The 25,529-nt window shown below is 52.2% G+C and overlaps 2 protein-coding genes across 4 annotated transcripts; one reads left to right on the forward strand and one right to left on the reverse strand.

The window, feature by feature from the left end:
• Positions 1 to 19: 19 nt before the first annotated feature.
• Positions 20 to 6,063, reverse strand: CTU1 (cytosolic thiouridylase subunit 1). 2 transcript variants are annotated; one of them, XM_034987067.1, is made up of 3 exons: positions 6,015 to 6,063; positions 2,333 to 3,074; positions 20 to 693 (listed from the first exon to the last, which is right to left on the reverse strand). In XM_034987067.1, exons 2-3 carry the CDS (start codon positions 2,838 to 2,840, stop codon positions 128 to 130), a joined length of 1,074 nt encoding a protein of 357 aa, XP_034842958.1. In that variant the 5' UTR covers positions 2,841 to 3,074; positions 6,015 to 6,063; the 3' UTR covers positions 20 to 127. The 2 variants fall into 2 exon arrangements, with proteins under 2 accessions (XP_034842958.1, XP_034842959.1); XM_034987068.1 differs by having other exon boundaries at positions 2,333 to 2,877; positions 6,015 to 6,057.
• A 9,251-nt stretch (positions 6,064 to 15,314) lies between these two features.
• On the forward strand, positions 15,315 to 25,244 carry LOC117998294 (sialic acid-binding Ig-like lectin 8). 2 transcript variants are annotated; one of them, XM_034987034.1, is made up of 7 exons: positions 15,315 to 15,805; positions 16,007 to 16,285; positions 16,514 to 16,561; positions 17,404 to 17,661; positions 18,319 to 18,415; positions 18,744 to 18,840; positions 24,871 to 25,244. In XM_034987034.1, exons 1-7 carry the CDS (start codon positions 15,361 to 15,363, stop codon positions 25,045 to 25,047), a joined length of 1,401 nt encoding a protein of 466 aa, XP_034842925.1. In that variant the 5' UTR covers positions 15,315 to 15,360; the 3' UTR covers positions 25,048 to 25,244. The 2 variants fall into 2 exon arrangements, with proteins under 2 accessions (XP_034842925.1, XP_034842926.1); XM_034987035.1 differs by having other exon boundaries at positions 15,361 to 15,805; positions 18,340 to 18,415.
• The last annotated feature ends 285 nt before the right edge of the window (positions 25,245 to 25,529 follow it).

The following is a 25,529-nucleotide window of genomic DNA, read 5'->3' on the forward strand; positions in this document are numbered from 1 at the left end:
GGCCCCCAGCCCGCCAGGCCCTCCTCCCTCAGACCCAGGAGTCCCGGCCTCAGCTTCTGCGGGGTCACCGGGAACCGGTCCCGTCCGTCCCCCTCCCAACCTCACCCCGAAGCCCGGGCGGAGGGGGTTATTCGCAGCGCTCCTTACAGGCCGCGCCGCACTCCGCGCCGGCGGGGCCGGGCGCAGAACCGGGGTCGCTGGGCGGCGGGGGTGGCGGCCCCTCCTCGTCGCGCGCCCCGCCGCCCTTGCCGATGGCCAGGCGGGGCCGGCCGCGCTGCAGGCCGTCCAGGAGGGCGCAGGCCTGGCAGAGCGCGCGGCTGGCCAGCGCCCCGCAGCGGGAGCAGGCGCTCGGGGGCGGCGGCCGCGCGGCCGGGGCCAGGGCCAGGCGCTCGGCCGAGTGCACCAGGTCCAGCGCCGCCGACGGCCGCGCCGCCTCCAGGAGCTTGAGCAGGTGGCGCGCGTGGCCGCGGAAGGCCTCGGGCGCGTAGACGCACTCCTCCGAGAAGTAGTCGAGGCGGCGGAAGTGCGCGTACAGCACCACCTCCTTCTGCGAGGCCAGCTGCAGGGGGCGGCAGCGCGGCAGTGCGCCCCCCTCGCCCCGCGAGCCCAGGCCCCCGCCCCGCGCCAGCCGGCCCGCGTCGCCCCGCAGGAAGTTCATGAGCACGGTCTCCGCCATGTCGTCGGCGTTGTGGCCTGGGGGAGAGAGGGAGAGCAGGTGAGGGGGGGGTGCCACGGGGGGGGGCAGCCAGGACCCAGCCAGACGGGGAGGGGCCTGCAGAGTGGCACGCCGTGTGCGACCCGGCCATGGCGACCCCACCCCCAGGACCCAGAGAGAGATGGGGAGGGGATGGAAAGTGGCAGAGTAGGTGACCAGGCCTTGGAGACCTCACACCCCAGACCCTGTGGGGCAGCCAGGACCCAGAGAGATGCAGAGGGCGTGTGGGGAACAGCAGGGAGGGCCACACAGGGCCACGGAGACCCCTGGGCACCACGGGACAGCCAGGTGGAGGCTGGAGGTGGTCACAGTGAGAAACAAGAGGGGAACACACACAGGTTCCCGGGAAGCAACTCGGGGTGCCCTCATTTGCCCCCCACTTATGGCCAACCAGGCCCTGGGCTAGTTGCCTTTTCCCGAAGGTAGTAACAGCGCTTTACACCACAAGTACCATTTCAGTCTCAGAAGTGCGCTTCCTACTGCGCAGAAGTCAAAAGGGCATTTAACGGTTAATGGCGATTCTCAAGCGAGCTCTTGCCTCAGCGCCTCTGGGAATGCAGGTCACCGCGTTTAGAAAGACCAGGGAGGAGGTTAGGGAGTATTTACGCAACAATCACCCTAAAAACATAAGCTGAATCTCTACTTATCCTGCATCTTGTCATCTTATACTCGAGTCTGTAGAGTCCAGATAGTAAAACACTGGTCTTCTTAGGGCCTCTCCAATTGGCCGTACCAACCCTCCTCAGGGCCTTTGTATAAGCTGTTTCCTCTGCTCAGAACCCGACCCTCCGTCCGACCTTCACTGGTTACTTGGGTGGCCTTCAGGTCTTGGCTCACTCTGGAAATGCTTCCTAACCCTACTCTTCTCCCTTCACTGGGTGCTCCTGCTATAAACGGGCAAAGTGTGGTTTTCGTTAGAATAACCTTCTCAGGTTATAACCATGCACGTGAGAGAAGAGCAGGAACAGAGACTGTCTTGTGTGTCCTCACGATGGCAAACATTTCTGTAATGTGTACTGTTGCCAGGCTCCGGTCTCAGTGCCTCACACATAACTCATCTAATTCCCAGCAACCCTGGGACCTCGGTCTTACTAATAAGCCCATTTTACAGAAGAGGCAACTGAGGTTAGGTATTGCTCTGGGCTGCGTAGCTTGTATCTGGTACACAGTAAATGGTCGAGAGTTATGTGTGCAAGTCACGACCGGGAGAGAATAAGGGTCAGCAGAGAGGAGAGGCCGACAGAGAAAAGCAGTCCAAAGACCGCTGCGCTTCAGACTACAGTTGGCTTCTGACGGTGGTACCACTTCACTCGCCTCCTTTCGTGAGGGGAGGCACAAAGGACGTCGTTCTTTAAAAGGCAGGGAACCACAGCCCCCGGAGAGGACCCCTCCACCCCTCTAGCGGCCAGCGTGATGGCAGGGACTCCGAAGCGCGCAGCGCCCGTCCCAGGCACGCACGCGTTCTGCGCCCTGCACCTGCCGCCGGCATGCGCGCCCCTTCTCCTCGCGGGCAGCCCGCACCCAGGCGCCCGCAGCGGCTCCCTCCCCCTGCTCGGGCCGGGCCCCGGCCCTCTAGGTGCCGGCCCCTCGGCCCTCGGCGGCGGTGCCTGCGCTCACCGGTCACGATGTGCGTGGCTCCCACGAGGCGCGCCCCTTCCTCCAGCGCGCGGCGCCGCAGCACCCCGCAGAAGGTGCAGCAGGCGCGGCTGCGGCCCGAGCCGGCCGTGCTGCGGGCCACGGCGTCCATCGTCCAGCCCCCGAAGAGCTCTGCGTAGGCCACGACGGTGAGCGGGAGGTCCCAGCGCGCCGCCTGGCGCCGCACGGCCGCCAGCGCCGCGTCGCGGTAGCCGCCGATGCCCTCGTCCACGGCCACCAGGCGCAGCGCGACGCCCAGGCGCGGCGCCAGTTCGCGCAGCACGTGCGCCAGCACCGTGGAGTCCTTGCCGCCCGAGGCGCCCACGGCCACCACCGCGCCGGGCGGCAGCAGGCGGCCCGCCAGCACCGTGTGCAGCACCTCGGCCTCGAAGGCGCCGCAGAAGCAGGCCCCGCACAGCGCTTGGCCGGAGCGCGGGCGGCGGAGGGCAGCGCGCGCCGCGTGGCAGGAGGCGCACTGCGGGGCGGGCATCGCGGGCTGCGGGCGGGCCGGGAGGAGCTGGCTTCTCCTGGGCGGGGAGAGAGGGGAGGCAGGTTACAGACGGATTCCGGTTTGCGGGGTCATGGCCTAGGGGAGGCTGCCAGCTACCTCTCCTGCCCAGGTTGATCCAGGGCCATGTGCAGGTAGAATATGCTTTTTCTGGACGTTCTGGCTTCAGGAGGCTTCTCGTAATGCACCCCCTTGTGCACCAGGTAGAGAAGGAGCCTGAGTTGGTATGGGGGTGGGGTGGGAAAGACAAGCAAGTTACACTCAGAATTAGGCTGTGTCCTGTTTGAAGGGTTGGGGCTGCATATTAAGAAGCAGTGGCACAGTCTCCAGGGAGGCCCGAATCAGCGGGACAGGGAGACCTTTGACCTGGACCTCCAGGGCTGTTTAGAGAGCCTGGGAGGGTCAGCAACTCTAAGGAAAGAGAAGGGGTAGGGGACTGCAGCTCTATTCAGGGGAAGGGGGAGAAACGGGAAAGACCAACTGGATTTCACTTTGGGTGGGGGTGGGATACTGTCTCCCGGAATGAGCCCCGACTGCATCCTCTGCAGGGCAGGGTGATCACCAACTCCAGGGAGACACAGAGGCAGCGTGGATCACATCTCCAAGGACCCCAACTGGGGCTGCTTCTGTTTCCCAGGCAGGGTGGGTGGGCCTCCAGGATTGGCCTCAATTCTGCTCTGGTGTCAGAATCTCCCACAAGTTTCTATGGACTTACAAAACATGGATTAGCCCATCCTTGACCCCTTTCTGCCCCCCGCTCCTCCTACCTCGTTCCTCCCCAGCAGAAACTCCAGTCCTCCAGCCACACCCTCCTTTGTGCCACATGCCTGGCAAACCCATAAAAATCCACCAGGCTCAGTACCCCCTCCCCAAGCCACCATCGCCTCCAGGCTGGCCTAGTCCAGGAGCCTCTGAGCAGGTCACCCTGCTTCTAGGATTTGCCACAATACGTGGAGTCACCTTAGGAGACTTTGTTTACTGTCTGTGACTTCCTGAGGCAGGGCCCATGCCATTCAAATGTCTAATAGGCATCTCAAAACCCAGATTCCTGCTGCTTCTTCCCACACCTGCTTCTCCAGTGAAGAGCAGCTCCATCCTTCCAGCTGCTCAGGCCAGAAGCCTTGGGGTCCAGGACCCCAGCCTGCTCTTCCTCCACCACCCTTCTCACTCTCCCCGTGGGTGATTCCAAATTGCAATGTCGAGTCGCAGCCATTCCTCCACATGTCCCACTGAGGATGCCCCAGGGACATTCTCAGACCTCAAACCCCAAATGCCCAAATGGAAGACAGCAAATCCTGTTTGACTATAGCTTCTACGCAGACCCAGAAGCCGACACTTCTCACCATCTGCACGGCTGCCACCCTAGTCTGAGCCACCATCTCTTCTCACTTTAGGAAAAGCCAGTGGTCTCTGAGGCTCTCTGTGACCTGGCTCCCTTTTTCTCTGACCTCGTCTGCCCCCTCCTCGCTCATGCTGGTCTGTACTCTCAAACACTCCAGGACACACACCTACTGCAAGGTATTCGCACTGGCTCTTCCCTCTGCTCAGAGTATTCTTCCCTATCACTGGGCCAGCAAGTAGCCCTTAGGAGCCATCAGCCATGACCATCAGGTGCATCTGTCAAGCTGAGCAACAGCCCCTTGAAATTTTTTCTCTTTTGACTTGATCCTCCCTCTGCTCTTGTGGTTTATCTCCTGCGGAGTCTCCAATCTCTTTTGGAGAGTCCTCTTCATGGTCCTCAGGTTCTGCCCAGCCCATTCTCCTTGTGGGTGACTCTGACTTGTGATGTCCACCCGGCTGGTCCTCCATATGCCCCAGTGAGGATCCTGTCTAGGCCGTCTCTCAGATCCCAAGTGCCCACACTGGCCAGTCTCCAATCCCTGCGTGCGCCCCCCCCCCCCCGCCCCGCCCGCCCCAGGCAGAAACCTGTTCTTACCCAGCTGTTTCCTGTCTCCTGCGGGCACCACCACCTTCTGCCCAGCTCCTCCACAGGACAGGACATAGTCACCTTGGATTCATCCCTCCTCTTGCCCTAAATCTACAGTCACCCAGTTCTGGGGGTCTGCCTCCTGAAGGAGGAAGACCCTGGCAGGTGCTGAGCCTTGCAGGTTGTCAGAGACTCATAGGCCAGGATATGGAGTTTGAATTTTATTCAGAGAGGGTTTTGAGCAGGAAAGGCCTATGATCTGACTTATGTTTTAAAAGGATCCCACTGACTGCTGTGCGGGGAACATACTTGAGCGGGCAAGAGCAGAGGCAGGGAGCCCAGGAGGAGGCTCTGGCAACAGCCAGTGATAGTCACAAATGGCCTGGGTGGGGGTGGTGGCAGTGGAGTTGGGAAGGAAGGGTGGGACTCTGGAGCTGTTTTGAAGGTACAGTCCATAGGACTTGCACAAGACTTGGATTGTGGTGGGGGCTCGGCTGATGAGAAAAGATGAATGGAGACTGACTTGGAGGCTTTGGCCAGACCCCCCAGGAGGATGATGGGGCCATTTCATCAGGAAGGCCACAGGAATTCCATTTAGACATATCAGGTTTGAAATGCCTGCTAAGCATCTTCCTGCAGAAGACTTTATGGATCCGGCCCGGGTCAGGCGGCCCCTCCAGGCTCACAGACCCGCTAGTATGCCTCCATCCCCGCACGACTCTACCTGTCAGTGGCAGACCTGTCCCCTTTGGGGTACTAAAGGCAGGGACTGGGTCTGCTTTGTCCACTGCCGTCTCTCCCCGGCCTCGCACAGGGCTTGGCACAGTGCCCGCGCTCCGTAAATAAAGCAGAATGTGGGAATAATAAGTGCCCCCCAGAAGAAGAGACGCGGACCTCCGGATTGCAGCCTTGTCAGAGGGATGATAGTGTGTGACATCCTTCTATCAGAGCAGAGGCTCGAGGACACACTAGGGGCCTCCTGGATGTACCCGATGCTGGGGGCTGGGCAGGGAGATGGTGGAATCCCTACCTGGGGGAAGGGGTGGGTGGGAAAGAGAGGATGGACCACAGTGTCCAACGTGGGGATCCTGGCCAGAAGGCCTCTGGGACACTGCCGTTAGGGAATCCGGGGGCTACTGTCACCACTTCCCGAGCCTCTCGACTTCACATGGCATCGCAGTTAAGAACAGGGGCCCACGGGCCCATCCGCTGCAGGAGGAACAACTCACCTGGACAGAACGCGGTACTGGGACGTCCGAAGAGCCCCACACGCGGAAGTCTGGCACGGAAGTGGCTCCGGCGACTACAACTCCCACAAGGCCTTGGGGGCCGTCTTGCCTACTGCTCCCAGAACCCCATGCGGCAACTTCGAAGCGCCTGAGGCCACTGGGCCTGCTGGGCCTACAACTCCCAACAACCCTTGCGGCCCATTCTACCGTGTACTGCCCGGTTTCCTTTATACGCCTGCGCACGAGCTTGGGACTTGGCCGTGCTGCGAGGTTTTTTGTTTTTTTGCCTTTTTTTTTTTTCCTGTGGCAGTGCACTGTCACCGTCACCGTGCAGGACACTTAAAAGGCGACGCAGCTGTATTCGGATTATCTGCTTTTGTGGGATTATTATAGGCTTTATTTTTTTTAATTTTTTATTTTATTATTATTTTTTTAAAATTATAGGCTTGTAGAGCATTGATTTCTAACCTCAGAGGTGGCCTTGCAGGAGGGAATTGAATGTGGGAGCGCAGTGGCTGCTCTCCAGTGTGAAAGGAGGAGGTTGCGCATGCACAGGGCAGAGAGTCCGAAGGTCGGGGCTGGGAGTGGATCTGTGCGTGCCCTGTGCAGGGCTCACGAACATGTCGAATGGGGAGAAGGAGCGGTGTGTGTGAGCCGAGGTCTCTGTGCGTGCTTCAGCTGTTAGTGATCTGGTGGGGGGGGGGTGTGTGTTGGGGGGGGGGTGTCTCTGGACATGGCTCCTGGCTCTGGATAGTGGGTGACATTGAGATCCACTGCGCAGGTTCCAGCCGGTGAACCGGGTAGTACACACTTCCTTTCACGAGGAGGTGGAGCTGGAGGGTGGAGAGCTGGTAAGAAAGGACGTGGCGGGACCAGGAGACCCCAGAGACTCCGACTGCCGATGCAGAGGCTCAGACCCCAGAAATCCAGTAGTCCTTAGGGCCAGGGTCATGGAGACTTAGAGTTCCAGTAACCCAGGGGCCTGAGACCCAGACCCTCTAGATTTATTACTGAGAAATGCCACTCTAAAAAATATACCCAACAAAAGTACGTATTCATATCAAAGGCATGTTTGTAGCAGCACTCTTCCTAATCGTTCCAGACTGGAAATAACCCAAATATCCCTCTACTGTAGGAGGTCCATGTAGTGGACCATATGCACACCATGAAATTCTTTCAGCAGTGAGAATAAAGGAATTGCTGTTACGTGTGTGGGTGACTCTCACAATAAAATGTCAAGCATAAGAAGCCACGCACTGGAAGATCCCAACTACATAAAAGTCAAAAACAGAGAAAACTAATCAGTGATGATAGAAGTCATTATAATGGTTACTTTTCTGGAGGGGAGTAACTAGGACTGGGTGCCAGTGGGGCTTCTTGATCTAGGTGGTTGTTCCAAGAATGTCACCATCATATGAAAATTGATCAAGCTTATCTTTATAATCTGAACTGTTTTCTCTGTATGTTTTGCTTCAATGTCTCTTGCTTTAAGAACAAAATAAGGGCAGGGGCGCCTGGGTGACTCAGTGGGTTAAGCGTGAGACTCTTGGTTTCAGCTCAGGTCATGATCTCATGGGTCCATGGGATCAAGCCCCATGTTGGCCTCTGTGCTCACCAGGGAGTCTTCTTGAAAGATTCTCACCCTCTCTCTAAAAATAAATAAATCTTTTTTTAAAGTAACAATGTAAGTGGATATTTCACTCAAATATATGCTAATTAATTTTAAAATTCAGATGACATATAAAAATTATAAGAAAAATATAATTTACTGAAACAGTCTCAAGAAGAAATGAAAACCCCAAATAGCCATGTATCCATAAAGGAATTGATTCAGTAGGAAACATCTTTTTCCGGGGGGAAAATATTCACTGGCAGGTTCTGAATGTGCAAGGCAGAAATAATATCAATTTTTCATGAACCTTTCCAATATGAAAGACACATCAGCCAGTATGACTTTTGGAAGTCTTTTGCTTTCTCCAGGCTTCACTGAGTCCTGCAGAGTCGGGAAGTGGTACTGGCTGGTCTCCAAGAAGCTCTCCATCTCTGGCAACTGTGGGTCCGAAGTTGCACTAATGCATACAATTACTATCCTTTTCATACCCACTGGCTTCCTCTTGTGGTTCATTGTTTTTTTTTAAATCATTCTTGCCATACTGAGAGACTATGGTGACCAGACTGTCCCAGGACAGTGCCTGGCATTTATGCTTTGAGATAGGTCTCTGCTGCTGGTAGTGCTCCTATAGTCCATGCTGTAGGAAGGTGAATGGACCAGGAGCCAGAGGAGTCTAGGGCAGGGAGTGAGGGTGGAGCCTGAGTCTCTCTTCAGTGGCTTTGGTGCAGGGTCCAGAATATGACTTTGAAGTGCAGAAATTGGGGACATGGATCTCCACCCCCCCCCCCCAGTTACCTGGGTCAGGACTCCTTGACTTACTCCATATGCCTTCTTTTCTCCACCCCCAACCCCAAGTCAGTGAGTCCTATAAGCTTCACCTCCTGAAAATGTCCCAAATTGCTCCCTTCTTCATCCCCTCTTTATCCCATCCTCTCCCCTTCACCTATATGGCCGTGACAATTGCTCCTTCTTCGTCCCCACCTTCCTGGTCTCCAGTGGCTCCCCTCAAGTCTGTGTCCCACATAGCACAGGCCCAGAAAGGTTTCCCTGCCCCCAGAGCCCACCCCACCTCTTCCCTGCTCAGAGCCCTGAGTGGCTCCCTTGCACCTCAGGGTAAGTTCCTCAGCTCATCAGGTGCAGAAACTTCCCTGCCCTCCCCAGCAGGCTCCAGAGATATTTGCCATTCCTTTCATCTACAAGGCTCAGTGCCTTTGCTTGTCACTCCTCCAACTGAGGAGCCTTCCTCCACATGTTAATATGACAGTTCTTCTCCTCCTTCCAGGCTCAGCTCAGCCTCTTTCCCTCCAGGGTCTTTCAGCCACTCTGGACTCCTGGATTTGTGTGTATATGAGCATGAGTCAAATAGTCATGCATCCTTTGCATCTGAGTGGGAGGTAGGAGAGACACACCTCTCAGCTCCACTAACCCTGTCTACCCCCCAATGGATCCTGGGCTTTGTGGCTGAGAGCAAACCCCTGCCATGCTGAGCTGGTTCTGGGAGGGAAAAGCCCTAAGCCCCTCCCAGCCCTCAGCACCTGGAGTCCATGTAGGGGTTGAGGATGAAGGGGAATTCACCTGCTAGGCTCAGCACCCGCTGGGCTCCCAGCACATTTCCTTCAGCCTCTCTGTGCAGAGTGAGTTGTAATACAGTTTCTGGGGGTGGTCAGTCTGGTCAGGTGTTTGGGATGTAGAAGGGACTGGGGTCTGGGGAACTTCATCCTCTGGATCCCCTTCTGCAGGAACCCCCTCTTCTTGCAACTGTGTGACTGAGAAGCAGGAGGGCTCCTGGCCGCTGGTCATCACCCTGATCAGAGGGGTCCTCATGGGGGCTGGCTTCCTCCTCACCTATGGCCTCACCTGGATCTACTACACCAGGTGAGCGGGCCTGTCCCTCTCCAGGGAAGTCTGGTGATTGGCTCCTGAGTTCCAGGTGGTGCTGAGCTGTCCCACCCTGCCTGGAGTTAGAACTAAAGTGGTAGCTCTCTGATCTGAGACCCGTGTTGGTTCTGCAGGTGTGGAGACCCCCAGGGACTGGGGCTGAGAGGCCTGATTGAGCCTCCTTCCTTCTCAAGACAGGACTGAGGTGTGGACCTGGAGCCCAGGGGGACAGATATGGGACATCATGTCAGCTTCTTCCTGGAAACACTTGGCCCACACACCCTGTAACAGCTCCTTTGTGTTCTATCTGCCCCACTCCCCATTTACCCACTTCCTCTCCCATCCTTGTTCCCTCCTGTCCCAGTCTCTGTCCTCTGATGGAGGGACTAGCCTTTGGGGTCTTGTCTTCCCACCACTCAAGAGTCCCCTTGTTAACACTATACAGTGTTTAACTAAAAATTTGGTTTCTATTTTACACCAGATTTGTCACCTTCCCCCCTAAATTTGTACCTTTAATGGTCTGCATGCCACAAGCATTTATTTATCACCCACTGTAGGCAGAGTAAAGCCCAACATTCTCAGAGGTTACAACTGTGAATGAGGGCCATGCTGCGTTTCATGACAGGAACCCTTATCAACAGCAGTACTAGATGATCAGTGGCCCCAGACTGTCACCTCCACTCCAGCTGCCCCTCCAACCCAACGTCCCCAGGGCAGCCGGAGAGAACACCTGAAAACACAAATCTGACCATTTCACTCCCTGACTCTCTAGCTTTAGACCCTTCAGTGGCTTCTATTTCTTATGGAAATAATGAGAAAGTAGGAAATACGGCTCATGAGATCTGGCTTAGTCTGTCTGTCCCCCTTTTAACTGTATGAGGCAGGGTTCTCCAGAGAAACAGAACCAAAGAGAGATTTACTATGAAGAACTAGCTCAATTATGGAGGCTGAGAGCTCTCACAATATGCCACCTGAAAGCTGGGGACCCAGGAAAGCCAGGGTTGTAATTCCAGCCTGAGTCCCAAGGCCTGAGAACCAGGGGAGCTGATGCTGCAAATCCCAGTCCAAGGGCAGGAGAAGACCAATGTCGCAGCTCACAGGCAGGCAGGAAGGGAATGAGTCTGCTCTTCCACTGCTTTTTGTTCTGGGAGGGTTAGCTACTTTACTGAGTCCACTGATTCAAATGCTAATCTCATGTGTAAATACCCTCACGGACACACCCGGAAATAATGTTTAATCTGGGCATCCCATGGCTCATGGCAAGTTGACACATAAAATTAATCATCACCCTGGCCTAGGAAACCAATGTTCACCATATACACACAGACAGACAGAAAGACCCAGCTGGGCATTGGTCATTCTGAGTCCTGAGATGGTGGGCCATATCCTGTCCTTTGCTCAGGGAAGATGGGGTCCTGTGAGCAGGCAAATGGCCCCAGTTGTCAGGTCAAAGAGATCCTGGGACAATGTCTTAGTAGGAGAGAAATGCTAGGGACGCAGTTTCCCTGGATCCTTTCCATGTCACTGTAAACTTCTCTCTGGGCCACCTGTGTCTGATGACATGAAGGAGCAAATCTACAAACTGGCCAAGAAGGGCCTGACTCCCCCACAAATCGGCGTGATCCTAAGTGACGCCTGTGTGTTGCGCAGGTGTGTTTTGTGACAGGCAATAAAATCTTAAGAATTCTTAAGTCCAAAGGACTTGCTCCTGATCTTCCTGAGGATCTCTACCATTTGATTAAGAAAACTGTTGTTGTTCAAAGGCATCTTGAGAGGAAGAGAAAGGATGAAGATGCTAAATTCTGACTGATTCTGATCGAGAGCCGTGTTCATTGCTTGGCTCGATATTATGAGACCAAATGAGTCCCCCCCTCCCCCCAGTTGGAAATACGAGTCATCCACAGCCTCTGCCCTGGTTGCATAAATTTCACTATGTACTCAAACAATAAAATCATTGTCTAACTAGGGAAAAAAAACCTGGAAGCAAAAGGGGAAGGGGATTCTCGGAAATGTAGTCCTCAGGTCAAATGAAGGCCTCAGATCACCATTTAAGAACCATCCTTGAAATACAGTAAGTAGGAAAATTCATCAGGCCAGTAAATCTCCTGTTACCTTTTCCCTATTAGCTATGACTTGGGCGGGCTACTGTTCTGGTTATCTATTGCTGCGCATCAAACCACCCTATGACCTGGTAGCCTGAAATTTTATTCTGTTTCACAGTGCTGGTGCTATAAATTGGCCAGAGCCCAGCTGGGCAGTTGCACTGCTAGCTTGCTTTCGTCTCTTTCAGGCAGTCATGTTGAGGTTGAGATGGTGGCTGAGATTTTGGGGCTGGGTGTCTGACCCTCAGGGTTCCTCTATCTAGCCTTTCTTTCCATCAGGGTCCCCGGATTGCTTACACAGATGCCCAGGAATCTGCAAGGCAGGAGTGGAAACTACCAGGACTTCTTAATGTATGAGTCTTGGAACAACTTGTCCTCCACATTCTGTTGATCAAAGCAGTCGTGGGCCCAACCTTGATTCAAGAGGAGGAGATAATAATAAACTCTATTTCCTAATGAGAGGAGCTTCATGTTTGTATAAAGGAGGGGTGGGGTTGTTTGGGGGTTGTCCTTGGAGGCTAGTTCCTACAGCTACTCATCTGTCTTAAGTGTTGGCTGCCTCCTCTAGGGGCATTACCCCTCTCTGTCAGGGATGTTCAGAAAATGAAATGGAACCAGATATGTAAAAGGGCAACACAGAACCTTCATTTTTCCCTGCGCTTGGACCAGTGACAATAGCCTGGCATTATCCGTAGGACATTTCTGAGGGTGGATAGAAGGATAAGGAAGAGAGACTCAGGTCTTCTCTTTCCCCTGAGCTTCCCCTCCCAGGTAGAGCCGAGCCCTCCCCAGCGCATCGGACAGGCTGACTGCCCTGACTCCAGACCTAGGATCCCTGTTCTGTGTGATCGGGCCCCTCCACAGAGCTGTGGACATGCCCGATGTCAGCCTTGCCCTCCGAATCAGCACCACGGACAGCACCATCGCGTTTTCGGAGGGATCCTGCGCACAGAAAGCGCCCCCTATGGGTGGTGGCCCCACAGCACCACGGACAGCACCATCGCGTTTTCGGAGGGATCCTGGGGCAGAGGTGATGTTGGTCACACAGCACAAAACTTGGTACCTGGAGGAAGATTTCCAGCACAGTGGAAGACTGAGTGGGATTGAGAACACAATACCTGAGAGTCCAGAAATTCTCAGGGTACCAAGATCACCTGTGGAATTCACATCCCTTGAGTTGCCTGAAACTCCCTACCATGTCTACTTGTCCCTGAGAACTCACCTTGCAGTCCAGAAGAGCAAGAGCCCCACGCATCCCCAGCCTGTGCCTCTCCCCTCCCGATCATCTACCCTATGTCATTGGAATTGTCAGATAATCTGTCTCTCAACCAGATTTTGCTCCCCTCAAAGAAAAGGGCTAGATCTTTCATACTCACCCCCTTACTGGAAACCTGAAGACACAATGTAGATGGTTGTTGAATGAATGAATGAAATTTCCTCTCTCACCCCATGGGAAGAGTTAATAATTCTTCCCTGTCAGATTAACATAAGCTACCCATCTCCCAGCTCAATGAATCCTGGGCTGACAAAGATTGAGGAAGGGGGTCCCTGTGTAGACAGTGGTGCATAAGACAGGGCACCGGTATGATCTGAGCAATTCATTTGCCCACTCTGGACCTCAGCGTCTTCTGAAAGTCGGAAAAGTGGGGCTAGAAGGCCTCCCAGTGCTGATGGCCTGTGGGTTATATTTCTCTTTTGCACACAGCTAGATTCTCTGTGTGGCTTCCCTGTGTCTCTCCTTCTCATTCTGCTTTTTTTTTTACAAACTGGGGACCATGGAAACAGACTGTGCATGGCCCAGCCCTTTTGACCCCAGAGATGCTCCAATTGACCCTGCTGGGAGAGAATGGGTTTTCCAGGACAGGGGGCCAGGGAGGGGGGATGGGGCTGCAGGGGGGACACACGGCTGCAAATGCAGGAATTGTTGATGGTGTGGGAGTGCATATGCATTCTCAAATCCTGCCCCTTCCCTTCTCAGTGACCCCAGCACTGACTGTACCCTTCGTTATGGGTAATGGTTCTGGGAAGGGATAATATGGGATGGGCAGATTCATGAAGTTAAATAGAAGAAAACAGAGTGTAATTTTTCCTATGCATACAAAGTCTTAAGAAAAACACGTACAAGGCCAAAGTATTAAAGGCAGCATGCTTGGGTGATAAAACTATGAAGAAAAGCAAGGGAACAATTAGCATTAAAGTGACTCTCGGGGCTCCTTTGGGGGGGAGTGGGGTGTGCAATAGGGATGGGGACCCGGGGGGAGGTCCAAGATGCCTGCAATGCTCTATTTCTATATTGTGATGAATCACTGAGTTGTTTTTGTGGGCATCCTTCTTTGTGTGTATCTTATATTTTCCCCCCAAAAAATGTGTCAAAAGAACCAACATCGGTAGAAGAGGGAGGGTACCACCTACCAGGATTCCCAGAACCTTCTCCCAACCCCCAGACACAGTTAAAACTAACCTTCTGGGGGCGCCTGGGTGGCTTAGTCATTAAGCGTCTGTCTTCCGCTCAGGTCATGATCCCAGGGTCCTGGGATCGAGCCCCGCATCAGGCTCCCTGCTCGGCAGGAAGCCTGCTTCTCCCTCTCCCCCCCCCCCTTGTGTTCCTTCTCTCCCTATGTCTCTCTCTGTCAAATAAATAAATAAAATCAAAACAAAACAAAACAAAAAACTAACCTTCTGTGAATTCAAGGGCACATCTCTTCTCTCACAAAATCCCTACCATCTCGAGCGTGGATGACACCTAGCTGGTGTTCCTCACTCCGTGTCCCCTGCACACCCGACTCCTGGGAGCAGACCCTGCATTGGCAAAGCCCCAGAGGTTGCCAGACTCTGCATGCTCTGAAGCAATGAAGAGAAGCATGGCCCCGTGAGATACCAGCGGTGAAGAAATCATCCTGGTGCCAGACGGCCACGACGAAGGGGGAAAGCGGACATTTCTATCCCTTTCGAAATCTGCCCCTTCTCTTCTGCACTTCTCCCCATACCAACCCCGCTTACAATAACAGCCTCAGGTTCCCTCTCCTTTGAGTCGGGTCCCCCTTAACATCCTTGGAGTCTTCGTTTGCACGGCCTGAGTGTCCCCTCTGCCCAAGCTTTCTGTAACAACCTCCAACCTGGGGGGACAGCAGCCCCTCACTCTGCCTCTGGCCCCCTGTCACAGGGAGCTCCAGGTGCTGGACACTTGCTGTCTCCCCACTGGACAGTGACTCTTGGGTCAGTGGCTAGTGTGTGACCTCATGAGCAGGGAGGGGATGCCCACTGTGTGGATGCCAAGGGAGGGAAAACAGTCGGCCTCCTCACACTCCCAGCCCTGGCCTCCCCCATCTCTTGTATCCCTGTGACTTCCACAGACATGTACAGCCTGCGATTCAGGGGGTCTGGCCAGAAGGGACCCGTTTTCAGTTTGCAGAAAACAACTCCTGAGGGAGGCTGTATCAGCAGGGAGGTGGGAGATGGGGCTCAAGCCCTGCACAGGGGGTGAATTTAGCTCCCTGAGGGCTCTCACCCTCTCTGGCCTCTAGGTCCAGGGTCCCCAGGAGTGGACATGTGGTGGCAGATGGCTGATGCCCAATGGCTGTCCTGGCCCTGACAGCATCTGGGTGTGAAGTTCCTCCTCTAAGGAGGGTCACTGTTCTGACATCACCTGCATCTTCCTGTCGGGGCTTCCTCTGAGTCTTGCAACTTTTAGTTCCTGAGAGACCAACCCTGAGAAACAGACACCCTGGGGACCCTGGCACTGCCAAGCCCGGACATGCTCCTGCTGCTATTGGCCCTGCTCTGGAGGAGGGAGGGGGCTGATGGCCAGAGGTGGTCTGAGAGGAGGGTTCCGTGGGGCTACAGCCTGCAAGTGCATGGCTCAGTGGCCGTGCAGGAGGGCCTATGTGTGCGAGTACCCTGTAGCTTCTCGCACCCCCAGGACCAAGGGTCTGACTTTACCTCAGCTCTCGGCTACTGGTTCCGGGAAGGAGCCAGTGTAGAGCAGGATGCTCCAGTGGCCACAAACAACCCAGGTCGTAAAGTGCAGGAGGAGACCCAGGGCCGATTCCACCTCCTCGGGGACCCCCGGGACAACAACTGCTCCCTGGACATCAGAGATGCACAGAGAAGGGACTCGGGGACATACTTCTTTAGGGTGGAGAGAGGGCCTTCTATGAAATATAGTTACCTAAAGAACCAGCTCTCCGTGCATGTGACGGGTAAGGAGCAGACTCCAGGTGAGGCCACAGGGGAAGGATGGGGGTCCCAGCGCAGGGCTGGGATGGAACTCCCCTCCTGGGAGGGATTGGGGGTAACCATGTCAGGACTCAGAGGCGGGAGCTGAACCAAACCCTGAGACTTCTCTCGGGGCCTCCCCTTGACCCTCCTTCTGATTCCCGTGTCTCCCCATCTCCTCACAGCCTTGACCCACACACCTGACATCCTCATCCCAGGGACCCTGGAGTCTGGCCGCCCTGAGAACCTGACCTGCTCTGTGCTCTGGGCCTGTGAGCGGGGCACGCCCCCCATCTTCTCCTGGACGTCAGTGGCCCTCACCTCCCTGGACCCCAGGACCCACCTCTCCTCGGTGCTCACCCTCATCCCACGGCCCCAGGACCATGGCATGCCCCTCACCTGTCAAGTGACCTTGCCTGGGGCCAGAGTGACCACGATGAGGACCATCCACCTCAATGTGTCCTGTGAGAGCCAGGCCAGGACCCCCTGGGTCCCTAATGGGGTCCTGGGGGCAGTGGGGTGGGGAGTCAGGGCCTGGGACATTGAATGCTGGTCCCAAAATCCAGGCTGGGGGAGGGTTAGGAGGACACCTGTCTCCACTCTTTCCCCATTTATGCAGCTCCTGGGGACAGAAGGCCAATGTCCACCAGCCTTCCCCATTAACATGAATCCACCATGTCTTTCTGTCCCAGACTCTCCGCAGAACTTGACAGTAACTGTCTCCCAAGGAAATGGCACAGGTAGGATGGAGCTTCCTCCTGGGGTGTGGGGAGCAAAGGTAGGGCCGGGTCCCCCCTTTGGGTGAACCCAGGGGTTATCCCCCTCCCCAGCCTCCATGGCTCTGTGAGCAGCAGTCCCCTTCAGCCGCCTCCTCCCCCACCTTCTGCACTCTACCCCACCCCATTATCAGGAGAAGAGAACAGGGCAACATGCACCCAGCAGATCTGTCCCTTGTCATGCATCTCCTGATGACTCCTCCTGGCCCATCTTTTATTCTCCCTAATAATAGTTAATATATTCACATAGACAGACTTTCAAAATGCACAGCAAAATCTGTCTTCAGATACCCAGTCCCCTCCTGGGAAGTGACCCGTGTCCACAGACTACTCTGAGCCTTGGTGTGTTTGCCTAGAGGATCTGAGGGTCCTCTGATATCAGTAGTATAGACTGCCCTCAATCTTCTCCTAGACTGTGGAGTCGATCCATCCCGTGGATGGATTCTGATTCTATGTGTGTCTTCTCCTAATGGGAAATCACAGCATTCATTTTATTCTATTAGCCAAAATGCTGCAATGAGTAATCTTGTGTCTCCTTTCACAACTGTGTGTATGTATGTCTGTGGGATAAACTCCTAAAAGCAAAATGGAGCTTTTATGTTCTTTCCAAGTTGAGCTATGTGGCCAGTTGTCCTGAATGGAGGGTGGACAAGTGTGCATTCCCACCAACAAGGGGAAAAAAGCATGGTTTTTCCTGCACTTCAACCTACTTCTGTTTCTCTGTCCCCTCATCCAGTCTGTTTTCAAGTCCTTCTGCTTTCTCTCCATCTTTTTGTCTCTCTAACCCTCTGTCTCTTTTTCTCCAGCACCCACAACCCTGGAGAACGGCTCATCTCTTTCAGTTCTGGAGGACCAGTCCCTGCTCCTGGTCTGTGTTGTCAATAGCAACCCCCCTGCCAGGCTGAGCTGGGCCCGGGGGAGCCTGACCCTGTGCTCCTCAAATCCCTTGAGCCCTGGGGTATTGGAACTGCCTCAAGTACAGGAGAAAGATGAAGGGGAATTCACCTGCCGAGCTCAGAACCTGGTGGGCTCCCAGCATGTCTCCCTGAGGCTCTCCCTGCAGAGTGAGTGCACCTGTGGGGGGGGGGGCTGGAGGAGAACAACAGCACCACCCCCAGGACCCCCAGAAACCCCTGAGCCTTACAGGGGAGCTCAGCTCTGGTCTGTGCTCCCCTGTGAGGCCAAGATATTCCCTGCCACCTATAGTCTCACTGTCCTCTTCCTGCCAGATCAGGGTGGTAGGGTGGGGTGAAGGCTGGGAGGGGAAGCCAGGGGGAAGGACGTGGGTCTTGAAGGAGAGGGGCCCAGGGCCTTCACAGGTGTGTCCGGGGACACAGATCCTTGATTTGTGGGGCAGGAAGGAAGGTGAGGCAAGTGAAACGCTCACCATGAGCACAAAAATTTAAGGAGAAGCCAAAAAACCTTAGTAATGAGAAGTAATACTGCAATGCAGTGTTTTTTTAAAATATAAATGAATGCAAAATAAATATTACATGAACGAAATACCTGCATTTTAAATAAAGACAGGCTGCAATCCAGCGCCGCCCCCTCCCCCGCCGTATGCCTCCCTCATCCGGCCCTAATCCCTTCCCCAAGACCCAGGTGCCCCTGTTTGGAGTCTGGCGGAGGGGCTGCAAAACAGGAATCTGGGGTCCTACAGGGAGTGGGAGAAGGTACCGAGTTCTTGGAGAGGAATGACCAATAATCCAATCTGTCTGCAGGAAAAGCATGGTCTTTTTCAGAGAGGATGCTGGGGGCAGCTGGGGGAGCAGGTGTTATGGCTCTGCTCTTCCTGTTTCTCTCCATCATCATCATCACGTGAGCACTGACCCTGGGGTTGGAGGGATTGTCCTGGGGTGGAAAGGGCAGGCGGGCACAGAATGGAGGGACCTGGATGGGTCAAGACACTGAAGCAAGGACAGGAAGGAAGTCGATGGCACCTGGGTGAGTCTGTCACAGAACTCTGGCCCCACTGTCCAGGATGGGGAAGCCTGCGTTCTCAACACTGGGGTCTCCAGAACGGGACCACCGCTCTCCTACCTCCATCACCCTTCCAGCCCCTTAAGAGAGAACAGAGGAGGGAGTTAGTCTGCCTACAGCACCCTGAGCTGGCCAGACTGAAAGGCTCTCTGGTCTCTTCTCTCAGAGTGAGGTCCTGCAGGAAGAAAGCCACAAGGCCAGCAGTTGGCATCAGGAATATGGGCATGGAAGGTGCAAGTGTTGTCACAAGGTCAGTCTCTCAGGTGAGTGACCTGGGCATCTTGCCTTTGAGCATCCTTCCTGGACACCTCCCCCTAGGATGGCCCCCAGGATTGCTCCGCTCAGCATGGCCAAAGTTGCTCTCCTTATCTCCTCCTCCTCCTTAAGGATTCCCCATCTTTGTGACGGCACAACCACCCCCTCTTCTTTCTTTCAGGCCAGGCATGGAGGAGTCACCTTCTCTCTGTCCTCCCTTTCTTCTCCTACAGCCCCAAATTCACCATGTCTTGTCTATTTTTCCTCTTAAGGAGAGCTAGCATCAGCCCCCCCCCCCCCATTTGACTCCCATCATTGCCAAAGCTTCAGAATCTTTTCCCTGGACCCTCTCACCTCCCTGCCTCTCACCTCCCTTGTCCTACGCTAAGCAGTCATCTAAAAACCAACAGTATCCAGTTCCTCTGCGTTTGAACTGCTTGCCTTTGTTGTCTAGACCAGAGGTTGGCAACTTTTTCTAATCTAAGGCTAGATAGGTATTTTTGGCTTTGCAGGCATTACAGTCTATTGTAAGCACTCAACTCTGTTGTTGTCGAGTAAAAGTAGCCACAGACCATATGTAAATGAACGAGCACAGATGTGTTCCAATAAAACTTTTTTACAGACACAGGCAGTGGGCCGTATTTGATCCATGGGCTATGGTTTGTGGACCCCTCACCCAGAGAATAGAGTCCAAACTCCTTACCCTATAGCCCTGCATATTCCAACCTCTCAAGCACACCTACCTCTCCAAAAGGACTAGGATTAGGGTGGAGTGAGGGAGGAACTTGTCCCAGATGCAAAACTTAAGGCGGTGCTAAAAAATCTCAGTAATCCAGATAAATAATGTTTTAATATACTATTTTAAAAATCAAAATTAAGGCAAAAAATCCACGATGAGGAAAATACAAAAAACCTAAACAATGACAGGATCAGTAGACTAGGGTTAGTTAAAAATTATTTAAGATCATAAATGAGTCTAGAGAAATTGTCAAACATGGCAGCATTCTCAAATAAAAATGAGAGAAGCAGAGAAGTTGATTTTAAAAAACGTCCTCTCTACGTTTGCTTCCAGTAAAACCAGAAAAGCAAAATTATCAAAAATTCTGGTCTGGGTATAAATAAAATCTTTAAACTGAAAGTAATGTTTTATTACATACACTCTTTAAGTTTGCAGTAATATTTCAATTATTTTAATGTTGTGAAAAAATAACCTTTAAAAATATACAAAAACATTTTTTAGGGGCACACGTGTTTTCTTCGGTCTCAAGCTCCAAATGGTTCAGAAAGTCACTCTTACTTTCTACTCCATCCACTCCTCTGAACAAGGTTATTTGTGTCTCTGGGTCTTTGCATGGGCTGTTCCTTTCTCCTCAAATGCTTTTCCCTCCCATTTCCACTTCTTCATTCCTGTTCAACCTTCATGCTCCAATGTAAATGTTACACTTTTCATCCATTTATATTCAGAGTGTGACTGGAAGCCTTTGGAGGATTTTGAGCAAAGTACTGTGCATGCTTTCATTCATTAATTCATTCAGGAAATGTTACTGAGCACCTGCCAAGTGACAGGCATTCAACTGCCAAAGATTCATCTATGAAAAAGAATTTTGGGGCACTTGGGTGGCTCAGATGGTTAAGCATCTGCCTTCAGTTCAGGTCACGATCCCAGGGTCCTGGGATCGAGCCCCACATCGGGCTCCCTGCTTCTCCCTTTCCCTCTGCCATTCCCCCCACTTGTGCTCTCTAGCTTTCTCTATCTGTCAAATAAATAAAATCCTAAAAACAAAAAAAGAAAAAAAATTTCATCTTGGGCTCAATAAGTTTAGTCCAGACAGAGGGATGCAACCAAATAATCAAACAAACAACCAAACAACAAATAAGTGACTACAATGTGAAGGATAGACATGTACTTTGGGGAAAATGCAGGGCACAGAGACTGGGAATCCTGGGGAGATGGCTCATATTTTTGTTGTTCTTTATGTATTGTGGTAAATTTACCACCTAGCTATCTTTAAACGTACAGTTGTGCAACAGAGTTCCAGAACATTTTCATCTTGCAAAACAAATTCTATAAGTACCCATTGAACAACAACTACCCACTTCCCCTGCCACTCCAACCCCTGGCAACCACCATTCTATTTTCTGTTTCTGTAGGTTCAATGACTTTAGATACCTCACATAAGTGGAATCATGCAGTTTTTGTCTTTTTGTGACTGGCTTATTTCACTTAGCGTTATGTCCTCTGAGCTTATCCATGTTGTAGCCTGTGACAGGATGTCCTTCTTTCTAAAGATTTATTTATTTTTTATTTGAGAGAGAGAGCAAAAGAGCATGCAAGAGGGGGGAGGGACAGAGGAAGAGGGAGAGAGAGAATCTTAAGCATACTCCCCACTGAGCATGGAGCCCAATACGGGGTTCAACCCCATGACCCTGAGATCATGACCTGAGCTGAAATCAAGAGTCAGACACTCAACCAACTGAGCTACCCAGGTGCCCCAGGATGTCCTTCTTTCTAAAGACTGAATAATATCCTGTTGTTGGTATACAACACATTTTCTTTATCCGTTCATCTACTGATGGATACTAAGGTTACTTCCATCTCTAGCTATTGTAAATAATGCTGCGATGAACATGGGTATATAAATATCTTTTTGAGAGCCTCCTTTCAAATTTTTTTGATAAATACTCGTAAGTGGAATTGCTTTTCATTTTAATTTTTTTGAGAAACCACCATACTGTCTTCCGCAGTGGCTGCACCATTTTACTTTCCCACCAACAATACACAAGGGTTCATTTTTTCTACATCCTCACCAACACTTGCTTTTTTTTTTTGCCTTTTTAAAAAAGATTTTATTTATTTATTTGAGAGAGAGAGCACTAGTGGAGAGGGAGGGGCAGAGGGAGAGAGAGAGAGAAGCAGATTCCTGTTGAGTGCAGAGCCTGACACGGGGCTCGATCCCAGGATCCCGAGATCATGACCTGAGCCGAAGGCAGATGCTTAACCGACTGAGCCATCAGGTGCCCCTATTTTTTGCTTTTTATAGTGGACATCCTCATGGGTGTGAGATGATATCTCATTGTAGTTTTGATTTGCATTTCTCTAATGATTAGCAATGGAGAGTGTCTTTCACAGGCTTATTAGCTTTTGTATATCTTCTTTGGAGAAACGTCTAATTCAAGGTTTTTTACCCACTTAAAAAACTGGGTTATTTGTTTTTGTTGTTGCTGTTGTTGTTGAGTTGTAGAAGTTCTTTTTTTTTTTTTTAAAGATTTTATTTATTTATTTGACAGAGAGATGCAGCAAGAGAGGGAACACAAGAAGGGGGAGTGGGAGAGGGAGAAGCAGGCCCCCCGCCGAGCAGGGAGGCCGATGCGGGGCTCGATCCCAGGACCCTGGGACCACAACCTGAGCCGAAGGCAGATGCTTAACCATCTGAGCCACCCAGGTGCCCCGAGTTGTAGAAGTTCTTTATACATTCTGGATATTAACATCTGTTCATATATATGATTTGCAAACATTCTCTGCCATTACATAGGTTGGTTTTTGGTTTTTGTTAGTGATGATTAAGCGAAGACATGAAGGAGCCTCAAGACTTTGCAATCTATTGTGACCAAAGAGCACTCTGGGCAGAAGAAATAGCAGGTGCAAATGCTCAGAAACAGGATGTAGACCAGTGAGTGGAGGACCAGCAGGAAGTCTGTGTAATTAGACAGAGGGAGGCAAGTGCCAACAGGCAGGAAATGAGTTTGGAGAAGTCAGGGTACGTGTAAATCATGTCTGCACACGTAGTCCACTGTGGGCATCTGGAGATATTTGAGCAGAAGAAGGACATGATCCAGCTTTCATTTTCACAGATCCCTCTGCCTGCTGTGTGTAAGAAGAGATTGTGTGTAGCAGGGAAGTTAGAAAGGCGGCTGGAGGAACATTCCGGGCAAGAGATGACGGTGACCAGAACCAGGATGGCATGAGGGTGGGGCATGATTGCATTCCAGATGAAGTTTGAAGTTAAAACTAATGGGAATTGCCAATGGATTGAGGGTGGGATAAGAGTGACAGAAAGGGGTCCAGGATGACTCCTAGATTTTTGCACTGAGCAGCTAGAAGAATGGAGGCATCAATCATTATGCTTGAGAAGATTGTAGGAGGAAGAGATTGGGAGAGAAAAGGAGAAGTTCAGTTTGAATATGTTTTGTGTGCGTTTTGGACACAAAAGAGAACAGGAATTTTAAGTACACTATCAGATCAAAGTCCACAGTTCAAGCAAGGGAATGGACTGGTGGGTAAGGCTTGGGAGCCACTAGCCTATAGATGACATGAAGCCAATAGAGTGAATAAGGTCACAAAGTGAAGTTGAAGAAGCAGAGTCTGGGGCCCCTCTCATACTTAGGGGTCAGGAAATGGAGAGCAACCAGCAAAGTGGCTGCCAGGGCAGTTGATGAATATCTTGTGGTTAAGAAAAGAAAGGCTTTGGGCGCCTGGGTGGCTCAGTTGGTTAAGCATCTGCCTTCGGTTCAGGTCATGATCCCAAGGTCCTGGGATCGAGCCCCGCATCGGGCTCCCTGCTCTGTGGGGAGCCTGCTTCTCCCTCTCCCACTCCCCTTGCTTGTGTTCCCTCTCTCGCTGTGTCTCTCTGTCAAATAAATAAATAAAATCTTTAAAAAAAAAAAAAGAAAAAAAAGAAAGGCTTTTATTTAGGGAAGACATGCAACAGGGTCACCTGCCGTTGCAAAGTCCAGAGAGGCGGGGAGTGAAAAGGAACCATTTAGATTTCACTAAGCAGAGGTCTCGATAACTACAGTGTCAGGAAGGGGTTGTGTGTGTGCATCTTATGTTGAATAATCAAGAGAGAACGGAGGAGCAAAAGCATGAACTGTGTTGTTAAAGTGTTCTCTTTTTGAGGGGGCAACAGAAACAGATGCCCCCCCCCCGGGCCACACCAGCTGCTCTGCAGTAATGAGCTCCTACACATTTAGTGGCATCCAACAGCATAATTTTATCATCTTACAGTTCCAGAGGTGCCAAGTCCAAAATGGGTTTCACTGGGTTAACGTCAAGGTGTTGGTAGGCGGGGCTGAATTCCGTGTGGAGGCTCCAGGGGAGAATGCATTTCTTGCCTTTTCCAGTTTCTGGAGGCGGCTGGATGGCCTTGGTCTCTGTCTTCAAGGCCAGAAGTCTTCAAATCCCTCTCTGCCTCCTTTCACTTGTAAAGAGAAAAACCCCCGTGATTACATTGACCACACCCAAATAATCCAGGGCAATCTCCCCATCTCAATATCCTTAATTTAATTCCATCCCCAAAGTCCTTTTTGCCATATAAGGTAACATATTCATAGGTCCCTGGGGGATTAGGGCGTGGGCATTTTTGAGGGGCTGTTTTTCTGCCTGTATCACAGGGACATAATTTCTTTGACTGAGTGTCCTTCCACGAAACCGCGAGCTTCCTAAGGACAGGCGCTGTACCCGAATCAAGGCTTTGTAATTCTCTCTCCCTCACCCAGTTCCCATCCATTATATAATAATTCACAATTAGATATTTATTTGTTCAACTTACTCCTTGCCTCCTCCCTGGGTTAAAAGTAAGCTGAGAGGGGGAAAAAAAGAGTAAGTTGCCAGAGGTCAGGGCCTACATGTGCTGTATCCATTATAGTATATGCAGTGTCCAGCTCAGGGCCTCATGCACAAAGGGCCTCAGTAGGGCACCAGGCTTTGGGGTCCGGAAGAACTTGGACTGGACCCTGGTTTCACCAGGGATTTTGAGCACGCTACTTCCTTGGTTCACCCTCCATTTTTGTAGTGATAAAATGAGGACAACAATAACATCTTCCTGATGGGGTTGTTGTGGGAAGTTAATGAGATTCACAAGCGACAAATAAAGTGCTACGTATTAAATATTTGAGGACAGTATGAATGGAGGAGATTCAACAAAAATGTGCGTGGGATGAATGGATGAATGAATTCATGGGCTTCCCTCCCAGGTACTCTCTGCCTTATCCTGTCCCCACCGATCTGCTCTGACTCCCTTTTCTCTCCCTCCACTCAGGGTCCCCTGATTGAATCCTGGGCAAGCAGCCTTCCCCCAGATGTAGCTACCCCCTCCTCAGGGGAGGAAGAAGAGCTCCATTATGCATCCCTCAGCTTTCAAGGGACAGAGCCTTGGGGCTGTCAGGAACAGGTGGCTCCTGGTATCGAGTATTCGGAGATCAGGATTCACAAGTGAGAGCCTGCGGAGACCCAGCCCTGGACTGAGTGATCTTGGCCCCTGAGGAGCAAAGAAAAGGCCAGAGGCTGATTCCTGTAGAATTAAAAGGCCTGCAGGTGATGAGCTGTAAGTACAGTGGAAAGAACATAGGCTTTGGAAACAGAGAGTTTCTTTTCTTTTTTTTTTAAGCTTTTTTTTTTTTTTAAGATTTTATTCATTTATTTGAGAGAGAGAGAGAATGAGAGACAGAGAGCAGGAGAGGGAGGAGGGTCAGAGGGAGAAGCAGACTCCCTGCCGAGCAGGGAGCCCGATGCGGGACTCAATCCCGGGACTCCAGGATCATGACTTGAGCCGAAGGCAGTCGCTTAACCAACTGAGCCACCCAGGCGCCCTGGAAACAGAGAGTTTCAAGTGCAAAGCCACACGCCGCCCCTTTACTAAGTAAGCGACAGACCAATCCCTACCTTTCCATGCCTCAGTTTCCTGCTCTGTGAAACAGG

Source organism: Mirounga leonina, unplaced genomic scaffold, assembly GCF_011800145.1.
Source record: "Mirounga leonina isolate KUSES-001 unplaced genomic scaffold, KU_Mleo_1.0 Mir_376, whole genome shotgun sequence".
NCBI classification, from domain to species: Eukaryota; Metazoa; Chordata; class Mammalia; order Carnivora; family Phocidae; genus Mirounga; species Mirounga leonina.